The sequence below is a fragment of the Mastomys coucha genome, unplaced genomic scaffold (genome assembly GCF_008632895.1).
Source record: "Mastomys coucha isolate ucsf_1 unplaced genomic scaffold, UCSF_Mcou_1 pScaffold20, whole genome shotgun sequence".
In the NCBI taxonomy this organism is placed as follows: Eukaryota; Metazoa; Chordata; class Mammalia; order Rodentia; family Muridae; genus Mastomys; species Mastomys coucha.
Window position 1 is genome coordinate 61,420,906 of NW_022196903.1, and position 16,830 is coordinate 61,437,735.

Sequence of the window (16,830 nt, forward strand, 5' to 3'; positions counted from 1 at the left end):
AGGAGGTGGCCATTTTTAATCTTAACATGTGGGTAGCTGAAGCAGGGAGATCATTCTGAGTTTGAGGCCACCAAGGTCTACATAGTGAGTTTCAAGCCAGTCAGGGCTACATAGTAAGAATTTGTCTCACAAAACAAAACTATAGATAGTAATAAGCAGTTGATTATATGCCAGCAATATTTCTTTGTAATTTACACGAAGTATTATAACAGGGCTCTAGACCTTAGTAGGTCACCTGACTTCATGATGGAAGTACCTTTCAGGCTGTAAAATTCAGCTCTTAGACAGCATCACATGCCAAAACTAAAACAAAGGGCTAATCTGCCAAAGTCCATATAGCTCTGGGAAAGTCTCAAAATGTAGAAACTTTGCTTTTTAGCTTCTGTAGTTCTGATTCTGGCTAACTGTTCTTGTTAACTGAAGTAGGTTAATCCAGGACCTCTCTCTCTCTCTCTCTCTCTCTCTCTCTCTCTCTCTCTCTCTCTCTCTCGCTTTTGTATTTAAAAGCTCAGAAAGGCCCAGGGCTACACTAAGGATCCCAAATACCCAGTGTTATAGCCAGCCATCTGCAATATTAATTTATTATTAAGCTAATAAAGACTTTTTATTGGCTTAAACCCATGTCCAAGCAGTCTTCTCTGGTGGATACCCCACATTGTATGAAAAGTTCTGAACTTTGATACTAATAAGTGCTTAAAAAAACAGAAGAGTATTCTTGTGAATTCAAAGGCTCGTGTTATTGGGAAGTGTCTTCTAGACATAGCACAGCAGTCGTACATTTGAATTCCCAGCAGTTGAGAGAGCATGTCCACCTGGGCAATGTTCCAGCATGGAGAGGTAGGACTTCATGCCCACCTCATGCTAAGGAGCTAACTGCAATTAATAACAGCTGGGAGAGGGAGAGTCAGTTTTCTTTAAAGCTTGTAGTTATTGGTGTATTGACTGCCTTCCAGTGAGGGCCACCCAATCTAGAATATGTGGGCAGCACAACTTGTACTTTATTTTAAAAAACAAACAAACAAACAAACAAACAAAGGACATAGTTGTGTGGGTTAGTTATGAATCTGGTAGGCGTTGGGTGGAGGAGGTGAACCTGATCAAAAATTTTTTTTTTTTTTCGAGACAGGGTTTCTCTGTGTAGTCCTGGCTGTCCTGGAACTCACTCTGTAGACCAGGCTGGCCTCGAACTCAGAAATCCGCCTGCCTCTGCCTCCCAAGTGCTGGGATTAAAGGCGTGCGCCACCACTGCCTGGCCTGATCAAATTTTTAAAGAACTAATAAAAACGAGGAAAACATTTTCAATATACGATAGGCTATATAAGGATTTATGTTTCAATAAAATATTTGCTTATATTTCAATGATACTGACTTCTCAGTAATTATCAAAAGGAAAAGCCCATTCATTAATTTAGAACTTGAACTTGTTATGTTGCTCCTAGTCTTGGTACAATGGGCCTCACTTGAGTAGTGTAACATCGAAGGCTTGAAGAAGTGAAATGTAGCATTTGGGGAAAAGAGATACTGTTGACCATTACTTTTATTTTAGCATATTGTCTTCAGAAGCTCTTTCAAGCTTTAAGTATGCTCTATAGTTTCAAAATTACGATTTATAATTTTCAAAGAACCAAGGAGATTAAAAATATATCAAAGAAATGAGATTGACTCTGGCTACAGCTTTGGGGAATAATAGTCACTGAAGCAACAGAGAAGTAAGAACAAATTTAACTGCACCATAGTAAAGTGGTGGCTTGACTTACGGCAGACAGGGGCAGAACCTGTCTGTGCCTGTTAAACTTCATAGCATCATAAACTTACCTTCCGGGCAGTTTCTGTACAGCATGCCCTGAAAGATTCTGCTCCAAGGAAGACTTGGCCTCTTCCAGTCCCCTTTCTCTGATTCCTCCCCCTCTTTTCTTTTTCTTTCTGGGTACCTACCTTCCTCTGGTGTTCGTGTTCTCAGTGACTCACTCCAATTACTCCAACTTCCTTCAGAGAGATGTAGCTTAGAGGAGATCTGAAATTCATATTCCGTAAATGGTCTCAGACCTTGCAGGTCATATCTTCCTTTGGCATTTGTAGCATGAACCTTGAATCAGATGAGATTTGCTACACTGATTTACAATGTTTTTTTTGTTTTAAAGACTTATTTATTATTATATATAAGTACACTGTAGCTGTCTTCTGATGCACCAGAAGAGGGCATAAGATTACACTACAGGTAGTTGTGAGCCACCATGTGGTTGCTGGGATTTGAACTCAGGACTTCTGGAAGATCAGTCAGTGCTCTTATGAGCTGAGCCATCTTGCCAACCCTGATTTACAATGTTTGTGTGTTCTTATAGAGAGCATTGTGACAGTTCACAACAGGCACACAGTATGCAATGGCCAAAGCAAGGCTCCCTTCTGCATAAAACAGTGAGCCTTGAGACTGGAGCGATGCTTCAGTAACTAAATGCTGGGTGTTCTTACAAAGGACCTGAGTTTCATTCCCAGGACTCACGTGGCAGCTCACAATCAATTACAACATCAGTTCCAGAAGTTCTGACTGGATGTTCTTTTCTGGCCTCTGCAGGCACCAAGCATGCATGTGGTACACAGATATAAATCAGGTAAAACAATCATACCTATTTAAAAAAAAAACACAACTGAAAATAGCAAGCATTTTCATGGGAATTAACACTTTTCTGACCACTCTGAAGCACTTCATAGGTTACTTCAGCTGTTAGATATTAGTGTGCTAAGGGTGACCTGACATCACTCTTCTATTCAGACAATCCCTAACTTCTTCTCTCCTCTCCCCAGGCTCCAGTTACAAATCCAGGTTCTTACTCATTAAGGCAATCTTGTAGAACAGAATGAAATAGCAGGATAAGTCTATAAACTACCTATTAGTAGCAAATGGGTATAAAGAGGAAATAGCTTGGTGGTACCGTGTGTCCTTAGCATTTGCAAACTCATACACAGAAGGATAATACAAATAATTTTTAGAAAGATTTATTTATTCATTTGTTTGTTTGCTTATGTGTATGTCTGAGAGTTTGTACATGGACCGTGTGTGTGCAGGAGTTGGAACTGGCATTACAAGCAGTTGAGAATCACCCAGTGTGGATGCTAGGAACCCAAGCCGGGTTCTCTGCAGCTGAGGCATTTTTTCATCCATATACAGAGAATTTTAACCTGAAAGGGCAAACTAGATAAGATGACCTTTTAAATTCTCCAGATCTTCCATTCAATGAGAATAAATAATATTAGGGTTATTGAAGCCGGGCGGTGGTGGCGTTCGACTTTAATCCCAACACTTGGGAGGCAGAGGCAGGCAGATTTCTGAGTTCGAGGCCAGCCTGGTCTCCAGAGTGAGTTCCAGCACAGCCAGGGCTACACAGAGAAACCCTGTCTCAAAAAACCAAAAAAAAAAAAAAAAAAAAAAAAAAAAAAAACCAAAAAAAAAAAATTAGGGTTACTGAATATGGGAAGTTAACCTAATATAATAGTTTCTAAGTAAAAAAGTTCTCTAGGAATTAATAACCTATCTATTGGGGGCGGGAAGATGGCTCAGTGGTTAATAGAACTAGCTGCTTTTCCAGACAACTACAGTTTAATTTCAAGTTCCCACATGGTGGCTCACACTTGTCTGCAATTCTAGTCCCAGAAGATCTGCCCTCTTAAGGCTTCCATGAGCACCAGGCACACATGGCACACCAGGCAGGCCTGGAACTCTAGCCTCTCTCTTAGCCTTTAAGATGCTGGGATTATAGGTATATGTCATTACACTAGTCCAAAAATGTATCAGTTCTTAAAGCCAAGTGGAGAAATTTCTACCTTATATATAATTAGCAATATGATGAATGCTTTAACAGAGACATAAAACTGATTTTAGACAAAAAAGTTAGTTATAGTCCCTTGGGTATCAACTGTATGTGAAGCCAATCCTTTGCTATTATTATAAGCCACTGTACTTTATAAAATTCTTGAAGAAACCATGGCCCTACTTTTCTTTTATTACAAAACAATGGTAATGCCAGGTTGGGAAAATGGCTCAGTGGGTTCAGCTCTTGCTGAACAAGTGTGAAGACCTGAATCAAATCTCCAGGACCTGAGTAAATCTAGGCATAAGCATCTATAATCCACAACTCCTATAGTGAGTGAAGTGTAGAGACAGGAGAATCCCAGCAGCTCACAGGCTGCTAGCCTGGGGTATGGGCTAGCCTGGGGTATGTGTCTATGAACAGCAAACATACCCTCGCTTGAACAAGGTGAAAGTGGGATGTGGACCCTGACACTCAGGGCTGTTCTGAGTTCCACATTTGTGCCATGACACATATGCGCCCTCATCACCCTCACACATACAGTGTGGTGCTTAATATGCGAATTGCAGTCCTTTCCTTGGGGAAGTCTAGTGCCGTATAAACCACTGACTACATACTCTAATAGTTTTCCAATATGTTTTTAATGTTAAAAGGATAATTAGGAAAGGGATAGAAGAATAAGGAGAAACTATTTATTGAAAGTAGAACACCATAGCTCCAGACCTTCAGACTCAGGGCCTGTAAAATGGCTCAGCAGGTGAAGGTGCTTGCTGTGCAAACCTAATGACCCAAATCATATCCCCAGAACTCACAGCAAAAAGAGAGAACTGGCCTCTAAAAGTCATTCTCTCACCTCCGCAAATACACTGTGGCACACATGTACATACATGTGCACATGCATGCACACATACACATACACACACTGACAGTAACAATAGTAAAATAAAATGTAAGAGTCAGGAAGTAGCACCGTGGCTGAACAATTGACTGGCACAAGAAGACCTTGGGTTCAGTTTCCAGCACTTCCTAAAACCAAACAACCAAACCTGCTTTTAATGATAAGACCGCTGGGAGGTCATAAGGTTGCTAGGTGGGTAAAGGGGCTTGCTGACAAGTCTGACAACTTGATTTTGATCACCAAGATCTCCATGGTGGAAAGAGGAAACCAACTCCTGTCAGCTATTCCTCTGACCTCTCCACACACACACACACACACACACACACACACACACACACACACACTCAGTAAACAAAAGTAAAAAATTAAAATACAACTCAGAATCAGGGATCAACATATTTCTTGTATGTTTGTGTGTCTACATGTTCATGTGTGCGTACATGTATGTAGAGACCAGAGGTCAATGCTAGGTGTCTTCCTCACGGTTTGCTTGTTTGAGAAAAAGTTTCTCTCTTATTGAACTGGCTGGGCTAGCTGGCCAGCGCCCTCCAGGCATCCTCTTGTCTCCGTATCTTAGTGCTGGAATCACAGACATAGGCTTCCATGTCCCACTTTTTAATGAGGGTGCTGAGGATCCCAAATCAGGCCCTGTGCTTGCTCAGCAAACACTTTACCCACTGACTGACTAGTCTTCCAATGCCAATATTTCTTAACAGAGAGATGGCTCAATGATTAAGAGAGCATGCTGCTTCTTCAGAGGACCCAGTTTTGGTTTCCAGCATCTATATGGTGGCTCACAACAGTCTGCAAGTCCAGCCCCAGGGGAACTGATGCCTTTTTCTGGCTTCCAGGGACATGAGACACACATACATGCAGGGAAACACTTGTACATATAACATTTTTAAAAAGTAGACAGGCATATAAAGTTTCCTGATAGATTTCAAATTTTGTGTTTCCAAGCTAAAAGTTCTTAAACTCCTTATTAGTTGACATGACAAGGTGAGTCCATGGAACAATGTCAAGGGCTCTTATGGATTTTCTCCCATCGCTCTAAAGACTATTACCATATTCCAGGATGTGCTGTTAAGAGGCTGGTATCTGAGTCGATTGAGTACCACTTGTCCCTCATCTTCCCACTGCAGTGTACATCTGCTCCCAGAAGCATTTAGAAAGTTGATTCTGATGTCCCAAGGAGGAAGAGGGCTCACTAGTAACCAAGACAAACCAAAATGTGCAAGTCAAACTTTGCAATCAGAGATTGCTTAAGTACTGACAGGAGCTATTGAAAATGTTGGTTTCAAGAGAGTCAACTAACCTGGACCCTGGAGGCTCTCAGAGTCTGAACCACCAACCAAAGAACATACATGGGCTGGACCTAGGCCTCCATGCACATATGTAGCAGATGTGCAGCTTGGTCTTTATGTAGGTCCTGAACAGTTGAAATGGGGGCTATCCCAAAAGCTCTTGCATGTACTTGAATATATTCTTCTGGCTGGGCTGCCTTGTTTGGCCTTAGTGGGAGAGAAAGCCCCTAGCTTCACAGAGACTTGAAGTGCCAGGGTAAGGGGGATACCCAGAGATGCCCCCACTTGCTCAGAGGAGGATAGGATGGGAGGATGGGGGAAGGATTGTGGGAGGGAGTGACTGGGATGGGGCAGTGAGAGGGATGTAAAGTGAATAAGTAAAAAAAAAGTAATTAAAAAATGTTGGTTTCTGCAGGAAGAGAATGCAGCCCATTCTGGCTTGTCCTCGCCCTTCCCTTTGGATGCCCAGGCAGCTGTCACTCTGCTCAGAAAAGTGGCAAGTCCTAGAGAAAGTTATTTGGAACTGAATCCTCCGCTAGCAGTCCTGATTCATACTTCCCAGTGCTGACAACCCAGTCCTCCTGATTCTTTTAGGCATATTCTAGAAAAATACTTGTTCGTGAAGAAAATTTATGATCTGCCAGTTTTGGTGCCCACCCCGATTCCACCTTCTAGTATGTTGGCATGGAACTTTAAAAAAATCTGGCATTTCAGAGTAAAGACATCTGATTGGGCAGAATCTACTTAGGCTTTAACTCGTGTGTGTCTCTTTGATGTAGATTGTTTCTGGACCAGTTTGTCTAAGACCTGGCTCTTATTGGCTCAAATGAAATGTTATCTTCACTTTGTATATTATGTATAAATTAGAAAATGAAACTTGTGGCCAGGTGGGTGGTGGTGCACACCTTTAATTGCAGCACTTGGGAGGCAGAGGCAGGCAGATTTCTGAGTTCAAGGCCAGCCTGGTCTACTGAGTGAGTTCCAAGACAGCCAGGGCTACAGGTTAACTTCTCAGCCATTGAAATAATTGCCCTTCCACCCTCATACCAAAAAATAGATTTGTTTACTCCACTTAATAGATTAAAAGAAAACCAATATGCCAATGACTGTGAAGGCAAAGGTGGGTAGTGGCTTCAGGAAAAAAAAAAGTTAAGAAAATTTTGGGAAAACAGAAAAAGAACAAAGGGAAGGATGGTAGTGTAGTCATGAACAGTTTTTAAAGAGATGAGGTGGATGAAGAGAGAGGTGGAGAGCAAATAGCAAAGAGAGACGTGGTGTGAGTAGGAACTACAGGCAGGACAGACAGACACTCAGGCCCACCAGAATGGTCCCAGGTCCATCTGGATGGTTGCAAAATGGGATGCTTGATATTGGCTTCTAATTTAGCTAGGCCAATTCTATTGTTCAGGTGCTGGGGCTGGCTCATTACAGTTCTCAGAGGTGAGGAGTAGAGGCTAGCGTTCTCAGAGCAGAGCTTTTGTATCTTGGCATATGCACAGTGTACACAGTGGAGTTAGCCAGTGGGATAAAGAGCCACCAGTATGACCTCCTGGAACTCTCTTCAGTCAATGGTGTCACTCACTGGTGGCTGCTTCTTTCATAAGAATAAGTTAGAAACTCTAATTTCTCTAAGAGAATGAAGCCAAAAGTCCCATTTTGTTGCACTTCTATGTGGCCACAGACCAACCCTTCTGTTACATGCATCAGAATAGCCTTGTGCTTTGTAGCTTTTCATCAGTTCCTGTCTCCTTTAAAATGACTATCTGCAGAAGGTTTGAATGAGTTCTAAAATAATTTTTATGTGTCTGTAAATGACACCTAAATAACTGCAGTGGAACATACCTATGTCCAAGAACGTGAACATATGCGGAAGTGAAGAAGAATTTCCAAGATCATTGGTGGCAGTAACAAGGACTATGAACCTGGATTCAGCTAAATCGGGGGTTAGATTGATCCCAAGATCCAGACGATTACAATTCTGACGATTGTCAGAGTAACATTGTTTCTGCCAGGTCAGATTGTTTGGTCCACTTAACCTGTAACCCAAACAAAACAGTGTTTAGCAATATACTTTTCATGCTGCTTCTTGCAATCACTACAAAAGAACAAACTGTTCTAAAATCAAAAATTCCAGACAGATGTTTTAAGGCCACTCTTATTACTAGAGGATATACTGTGGAATCCCTGAGTCCTGTTCTTTTCAACTCATAAGAAGCCATGTTTCCTCCTCACCCCATTTTTTGGGTACAACTGAAATATTTTTAAATGAATGTTTATATAAAGGGGTATTTTGCCTACCCTGTTCAATTCTCTAAACCATGGCTGACATCTTGGCTCCTCCGGGCAGTTCTAACCTTTATCCAAAAGACCTGTGAGCATCTGACTTACATTGAGCGGAAATATGGTGTGAGCTCACAGTATGTCCATACTGTAGGTAGGAGGATCCCAATCCTGGTCCCATTGCCTTTTCTAGCTCATGCTCACCTAGGTACAGTTGGGCTGGTGATGAGATTATGAGATATATTCCAGGAAGAGAGGCTCCCATATTCCCTCTTTTTGTGGACTCTCACATCAGGCATCTGTATTTTAAAAAGCAATTCCTCCAAGGAGGAGTCCATTTATATATTCATAATGCCCAAAAGTGTGACTGCAAAGGAGATGGGGTTTTACCCAGCCAGCTTAACCTGGATGCAGGGAGATTGTCTTAGCCAAGGCCTTGGATGATCCAAAGAAATCCTTGAAGGAGAATTTAGAGCCAAGATATCAGGGCTCACAGTGCAAACTGCTAAGGCAGTTCTCATTGACAGACACTGGGAACAGCATTTAAATTCTAGGCATACTACCTATTGCTGCTTCTTGGCAAGTAATAAAAGCATTTGATATTGCTGAAAGCCATGTAAGAGAATATACACAGAACAGCCACAAGGTGCTTTACTCACTGTAAAATGTAATTGGTTTTCAGATAAGTGATTTTTCCAGAGTTCCAGGAGCAGGCCACAGATCCATGTTCTCCTTCCTGGACACATGTTATGTTTTGAGGTGGTTCCGGAGCAACTTTGAAAAGGAAGAGCAAGAAATATTCTACAGGTGACATCAATACCACAGTGCAATTGTTTTGCCAGTATATTGAAAATACTTTCCACATGCCCCACAAATCTAGTTGAAGCCATGTTCTATCACGTTCGTATTTGCTCCCAAGGCATGAATTTTTTCTAATAATTAAAGCAATTGTGATGAATATTGATCATTTTCTATAACTTAAGACCCATTCTAGGCATGTTATAGGCAGTTCTCAGCCAGAGCACTCCATAAAGTAGGAAAGATTATTTTTCATATTATTAAAGAAGAAACCAAGACAGGTGAACTATTGGGCCCAGAGTACAAAATTTTGAAGGTCAGAATCAGGGTTCTGTTCCAGATGTGGTTGGCAAGCAATAATTATACCATTTTATTTTTGGAAAGACAAACATCTCTTACCCCAAGTAAACCCACAATGCCAGAGGAATATCAACTCATTATTAGAAAGTTTTAAGCAAAGCATGGTGGTACCACCTGTAATTCCCTCACTCGTGATGCTAATGTAGGAGGATTATGAACTTAAGGACATCCTAATCTACATAGTTTGTCCCTGTCTCAACAAACAAAAACAAATATCTATTAATGTCAATTAAAGAAAACCTGTCTTTGTGTCCATGCACATGAAAAGGGCTGCCAAGACATTGTATCACTTGGAGTACTTTATGAGCAGATATAGATTATTTCTTATATATACAGTTGTTTCCAGATTCCATGGGCAAGACATAGGCCTAGCTGTCAGAATAAAGATATACAGGACAAGGTGTCGATTTTTAAACAGTGTGTTTTTAAATTGCATATGGATGTTTTGTCTGCGTATGTATTCAGGCACCATTTGTATGCCTGGTGCCTAAAGAGTGCAGAAAAGGGTGTTGCTGGAGTTACAAATGGTTGTGAACCTTCATATGGGTGCTGGGACTTGAATCCAGGTGCTCTGCAAGAACAGAATTAATGGAGGGTTTTGAGAAAATGTTTAATCTCTCAGTCATCCCATTTTACTACAGTACTGAGACTCCCATGCAGGCAAGATAAAATAATACATATTGCAAAATCCTCCCTATCTCTTCCAATGCTGTAACCAATGGATCTCTCTCTGTCTCTCTGTCTCTGTCTCTGTCTCTGTCTTTGTCTCTCTCTCTCTCTCTCTCTCTCTCTCTCTCTCTCTCTCTCTCTCCACACATACATGCACAGTAGTGTTTATCATGTGGCCTTGGACAAGTTAACATCTTAGCACTTAATTTCATCTATTGAATGGTTATAGCAATATATAGCTCTCATGGTTCTACTTAATAAAATAATAAATTATTCCTTTTGCTAAAATAATAATCATTTCCTTTTAAACATTTATTTAGGCATATATACCTCCTGAATCTCTCAGCAGTTGCCTGGAGGGACTAACCATGCAAGCCAGTAGCATAAAAGAGTTTCTATGGGATAAACATGAACTAATGGGGAGCTAGATAAATGTTTTCCCCCCTTTCTCACCATTGTAGTCCCATGTGCTTCTCCTGGTAATGTCCTTAAGTGACCAAAAAATCTGCAGTATTTTCTGTTAGGGCCATTAACTGCTTAGTAACATTATTATGCAGTATGGTCAAGTATACATAGTAGTGTTTCAGTCTATAGGCCACATTTTATTGCAGTTACTAATGTATTTTTTATTAGATATTTTCTTTATTTACATTTCAAATGATATCTCCTCTTCTGGTTACCCCTTCAAAAAATATCAAAAAAAAAAAAAATCCTCCCAAACAAAAAACAAACCCTGTTTCCTTCCTTCTCCCTCCCCCTGCTCACCAACCCATCCTCTCCCCTGGCCCTGCCACTCCCTGACACTGGGGCATAAACCTTCACAGGACCAAGGGCCTCTCTTCCCATTGATGGCCGACTAGGCCATCCTCTGCTATATATATGCTGCTGGAGCCATGAGTCCCACCATGTGTGCTCTTTGGTTGATGGTTTAGTCCCTGGGAGCTCTGAGGGTACTAGTTAGTTCATATTGCTGTTCGTCCTAAGGGGCTGCAAACCCTTCAGCTCCTTGGGTCCTTTCTCTAGCTCCTCCATTGGGGACTTTATGCTCAGTCCAATGGATGGTTGTGAAACTCTACTTCTGTATTAGTCAGACACTGTCAGAGTCTCTCAGGAGACAATTATATCAGGCTCCTGTCAACCAGCACTTGCTGACATCCACAATAGTCTCTGGGTTTGATGATTGAATATGGAAAGGATTCCCAGGTGGAACAGTCTCTGGATTGCCCTTCTTTCAGTCTCTGCTCTATAGTTTGTCTCTGCAACTCCTTAGATGGATATTTTGTTCTTCCTTCTAAGAAGGAACGAAGCATCCACACTTTGGTCTTCCTTCTTCTTGAGTTTCTTGTGGTTTGTGGATTGTATTTTGGGTATTCCGATCTTCTAGGCTAATATCCACTTATCAGAGAGTGCACACCATGTGTGTTCTTTTGTGATTGGATTACCTCACTCAGGATGATATTCTCCAGATCCATCCATTTCCCTAAGAATTTTATAAATTCATTGTTTTTAATAGCTGAATAGTACTCCATTGTGTAGATGTACCACATGTTCTGTATCCATTCCTCTATTGAGGGACATTTGAGTTGTTTCCAGTTTCTGGCTATTATAAATAAGGATGCTAAGAACATAATGGAGCATGTGTCCTTATTACATGTTGGAGCATCTTCTGGGTATATGCCCAGGAGTGGTATAGCTGGGTCCTCTGGTAATACTATGTCCAATTTCCTGAGGAACCACCAAACTGATTTCCAGAGTGGTTGTACCAGCTTGCAATTCTACCAGCAATGAAGGAATGTTCCTTTTTCTCCACAACCTTGCCAGCATCTGCTGTCACCTGAGTTTTTGATCTTAGCCATTCTGACATAGGCCACATTTATGACAGTGGTCCTGTGTGGATATTGTTACCTGGTGATATCATTTTAGCTTACTTTAAGTATATATTATGTTGTTTGCACAATGGTGAAATTAATGACACTCTTCTAGAACCACCCCAATACTAAATGATGCATTAACTATATTTCTTAATTCCTTTTCTCTTAGCTCCCATCTTGAAGTATTAGCTCATCAGCTTTGCAGCAGACAAATTTCCAGGAAAGGACTCTCAGCATGGTGGCAATTCCTGTTAGCCTCTCTTAAGTGTGACAGCCACTCATCAGGAGCCAGTAGAGATGGAAGATCTCCCTGCTGTGCAGTAAGCAAGGGAAGAGGATTGCTGCCGGCCTGAGCTCTAAGAGTTGGAAGAGACTCTTTCAGTTCTTTAAGAGCTTGTAGCTTTGAACCAAGAGTGTATGATGATCCAGCTGCAGAGAACCAAGGACAGCAAGTAAACAAAAGTCCCCGATGGTCAGAGAAAGAGGAAAGGAAGGAGACCAAGTGAAAGAGCGTGAAGGGCAAGAGTTGAGGAGAGATTCAGTTGCTGAGTAAAATCCTAATACTGTTGATTTCTGGACTTTTCACACTGAGATTCTCATGCTGCTCTCACAACAAAATAATTAATGTCGTAGAACAGAGAAATCTGTCTGGTGTTTGGGTTTTTATTTACTTCATGACAAACATACACAGACACACAGAGACACACAGAGACACACAGAGACACACAGACACACAGACACAGACACACACACACACACACACACACACACACACACACACACACACACACTTCCTAAGAGTTCAGAAAGGAATGCTCACCACCAACTGAGATCTCCACCCCACACACTTGCATTGGTGTCTTTTGAGAGTTGCTACAGTTTAGCTTGCAGACAAACAAGGTCATACCAAGGGACAGGTTGGTGACCTGAAAAGTAGAGGAGTGACCAGTGTGGTCATGGACTTTTTTGCCATGTAGATTTTCGACAAGGACATCATTGACAAACTTTAAGAGGATTAATTCATTAGAACTGGGATGATGCGAACAGCCTTGTTTGGGATTCAAAGAGCAGGAAATATTGGCAGCTGACCCAAGTAGAATCACAGGGGCAGGCTGGACAGTCACGGTGCCAAGCTTGCACACATCTGCAGGAAGAGACAAATGCAAAACTCAGCTGGAAAGAAGACATCCATTTTGGAGGTAAAGTTTGTTCAACCCCCCAGCAGGGTAAAATTAAAACTTATCAGATTATAGAACTACTAATAACGACATTGCTCCGGCAACATTGGTGATGTTGGAGAACAGGAAGGAGACAGTCATACTGAAATGTATTTTAATTAAATATATCTTCTCAAAACATCCATGCAATAATCATAATCACAAGAGGAAAGGAGGAAGAAAACAGCACTGAAAGAACATTCTGGAATGCAGTTCCAAATCTCTCTTGGGACTTCTCCAGATGTCGCTTTCATACCAAACCACTTAAGAAGAGCTTTTCAGGATAAATCACATGTTTACCATCACCTTTGTGATTTAAAGTGCTTATTTTAATAAATATATTAAGAAAAAAGAAAGACAATTTTACAAGACTTTAGAAGCATATCTAGAAATATTTTCTTCTCTTAATATATCAGTTGTATTATGTGTAGCTAGCAATATCATTTTATAAGCAATATAAATACTCAAAGGCTCAGGAGTGTTTTGAATTGGCATCATGGATGAAAATCAGAAGCCAGGTGTGGTTCTATAATCCAAGCACTTGGGAGGCTGAAATGGGGCTTCATGAATTAGGTTTTAATTTTATTTATTATTTATGTGTCTACACATGTGCCACAGAACTTGTATGGAGGTTAGAGTATGTGTGTTTACAGAATCAAATTCAAGTGGTTAGATCTGCATGGCAAGTGCCTTTACCTATTAGGCACTTTCTGTGTCTGAAACACACATTAATATAAAACTTGCATCCATTATGCTTTATGTTTCTTAGGCAGTTTCATAAGAGTAAATGCATGATTATGTATTTATATTAATTATCAAACTAAGTAAGCTAATATTACAGAGCCAGATTTATTCATTAAATGGTAAAAGGCTGACTACAAAATCCACTTAGAACACTTATACAATGCATGATTTGTTTGTACCTGAGAACTTAAATTGCAATTCCTTTCACAGACTAGTTTATATCTTACCTATATTTGCTTTAATCAACAGCCACATGAACAAAAAAATAAGTGCCAATGAGCATTCTCTAACAGTGTGTGCCATGAGCAGTCAACTCCAGAATGCAACTCTCCTTCTCCTTGTAAAAGAAGACAAATTCATTTATGTTAAGCACATTCAGAAACTAGTGGAACCACAACCTTCCAGAACAACTCAAGCACAATTGTTTCCTATAAGCATATTGTTAACACTGTAAAACTAAGAAACTGAAGAATCATTGACACTTTCTGCCTCCCATCTCAGTGAATCATCTTGGGGATGAGCAGAGGCCAAGAATGGGCTGGGTATCTTGTTGTGTTCAGGCTGCTGAGACTTGGCACAAAATGGCAGGATGAGAGTCCTCAAAGAAAGCCCAGAAGGTGCAACTCAGTTTCAGTGGAGACCCCAAAATTGTGGAGATGCTGGTACCATGGGATGATGATAAAGGCCCCAGGATCTGTGTAATGAAGTCAGATTGAGCCTATAAGACATCGTGTTGTGACAAAACAGACCAGAAGTCACAGAAACATAACAATGAGCTTTACACTGTTGGATTTTGATTTTGGTTTTGCTTTGATCTGATTGTGACTGTGCCTTGATTTACCCTTCTTGGAATAAGAAAATATTAAACTTACATTTGATTCTACAGGAAACCTCAATTAAGAGACTTTGGAACTTCAGAGAGACTTTAGATATTTAAAAAGACTTAATGTTTAAGTGTTTGAATTTACAAAGACTATGAGATTTTTAAAAGTTTATATTGTAGTATGAATAATGAGATAACAGAGACAAGCAAGAAGGAGAAGGTTATGGTTTAGTAGTAAAGTGTTTATGAAGTTGACTAGAGTCAATTGTTCTCATTACTTTTATGTCAGTTTGATGCAGGGTAGAATCATTTAGAAAGAGACTCTTAACTGAGAAAATGTCCCTATTATTCAGCTCATGTTGGTAAGGATGTGGGGAAAGATGAAGACATATTCATTGCTAATGGGAGTGCAAATGTGCACAACCACAATTCCGCAGGAAGCTTGGAAAAGAGCTACCACAAGATTCATCTATACTAACCTTGAGCATACACCCAAAGAACCCTACATCTTACTATAGAGATACTTCCTTATCCATGTGCTCTATTCATAGTAATCTGAAATTGAAAATGGCCTAGATGTCCATCAACTGAAGTATGGATAAAGAAATGTGGTCCATTTACACAATGGGATCATTATTCAGATGCTAAAAATGAAAATATAAATTTTACAGGTTAATGGAGTTAGGAAAGTTCATCTAGGGCTCCTCACTGGACCTCATTCTCCCATCCTTCATCTGACCTGTGGATACTGAACCATACATGCTAGATTTCCTTCCTCCCACCGACCTTCCCTACTCACTAAGTCCTCTAGGGCACCCCAAGCTTCCCTGAACAGTCTGCATATTCCTGGCAGACTTCCATTCTCCCACTCCCTCTTGGCCTGATCAGCCCAAGAATACCCAGAAGAGGCCTGCCACACCAGGATCATTGAGGTTAATGTGCCCCACCTCCCACCTCCTGCCACTTATTACCTACTACAAGAGGAAAATCCAGAGACCAAGCCATCCAAATGGCTAATGGCCCTCAAGAGAACACAATCAACAAAAGCCAGTGCAATATGACACATTCAGAGCACATCTATCCTACTACAGCAAGCCCTGGATATCTAACAAAACCCAAGCACAAGAAAATGACCTTATTTATAGATATGAGAGAGACCTTTAAAGAGGAAATGAATAAATTCCCTAAAGAATCACAATTAAACAGGTGAAAGAAAGAAATAAAACTGTGCAAGGCCTGAAAGTAGAAATAGAAGCAATAAAGAAAACACAAGCCAGGCGGTGGTAGGGCACGCCTTTAATCCCAGCACTTCGGAGGCAAAGGCAGGCAGATATCTGAGTTCAAGGCCATCTTGGTCTACAAAGTTGAGTTCCAGGACAGCCAGGGCTATATAGAGAAATCCTATCTCGAAAAAACAAAAACAAAATACAAAAACCCAAACTCAACAAAAAACAACAACAACAAAAAAAGAAAACACAAACTGAGGGAATCCTGGAGATGGAAAATCTAGGAAAGAAAACAGGAAAAACAGATTCAAACATCACCAATAGAATATAGGAGATGGAAGACAGAATGTTAGGTATAAAAGATACAATAGAAGAGATTGATACATCAGTCAAAAAAAAAAAAAAACCCGTTAAATCTAAAAAGTTCCTGACACAAATATCTAGGAAATCTTGACACAAATATCTAGGAAATCTGACACATCACCAAAAGACTTAACCTAAGAATAATAGGAATAGGCCGGGCACGCCTTTAGTCCCAGCACTTGGGAGGCAGAGGCAGGTGGATTTCTGAGTTTGAGGCCAGCCTGGTCTACAGAGTGAGTTCCAGGACAGCCAAGGCTACACAGAGAAACCCTGTCTCGAAAAAACAAAAACAAAAACAAAACAAAACAAAACAAACAAACAAACAAAAGAATAATAGGAATAGAAGAAGTTTAATAGTTCCAGCTCCAAGGCCCAGAAAATATTTTCAACAAAATCATGGAAGAAAATTTTCCTAAGAAAAAGAAAGAGATGCCTATAAACACACAAGAAGCTTATAGAACACTAATTAGA

At 40.5% G+C, this 16,830-nt stretch overlaps 1 protein-coding gene across 7 annotated transcripts in view; it reads right to left on the reverse strand.

Annotated features, from left to right (window-relative positions):
• Positions 1 to 16,830, reverse strand: part of Il12rb2 (interleukin 12 receptor subunit beta 2) — a 96,164-nt gene that overhangs the window by 58,864 nt on the left and 20,470 nt on the right. For 3 of the 7 annotated variants that reach the window (XM_031382097.1, XM_031382099.1, XM_031382094.1), the window contains 6 exons: positions 14,175 to 14,641; positions 12,807 to 13,130; positions 8,948 to 9,062; positions 7,851 to 8,044; positions 5,769 to 5,911; positions 1,936 to 2,086 (listed from right to left, as the gene is read on the reverse strand). In XM_031382097.1, the coding sequence (XP_031237957.1) occupies positions 1,936 to 2,086; positions 5,769 to 5,911; positions 7,851 to 8,044; positions 8,948 to 9,062; positions 12,807 to 13,130; positions 14,175 to 14,250 (1,003 nt within the window). In that variant the 5' untranslated portion in view covers positions 14,251 to 14,641. The remainder of the gene's footprint in view (positions 1 to 1,935; positions 2,087 to 5,768; positions 5,912 to 7,850; positions 8,045 to 8,947; positions 9,063 to 12,806; positions 13,131 to 14,174; positions 14,642 to 16,830) is intronic. The other 4 variants (XM_031382095.1, XM_031382096.1, XM_031382098.1 and 1 more) reach the window with 4 other exon arrangements.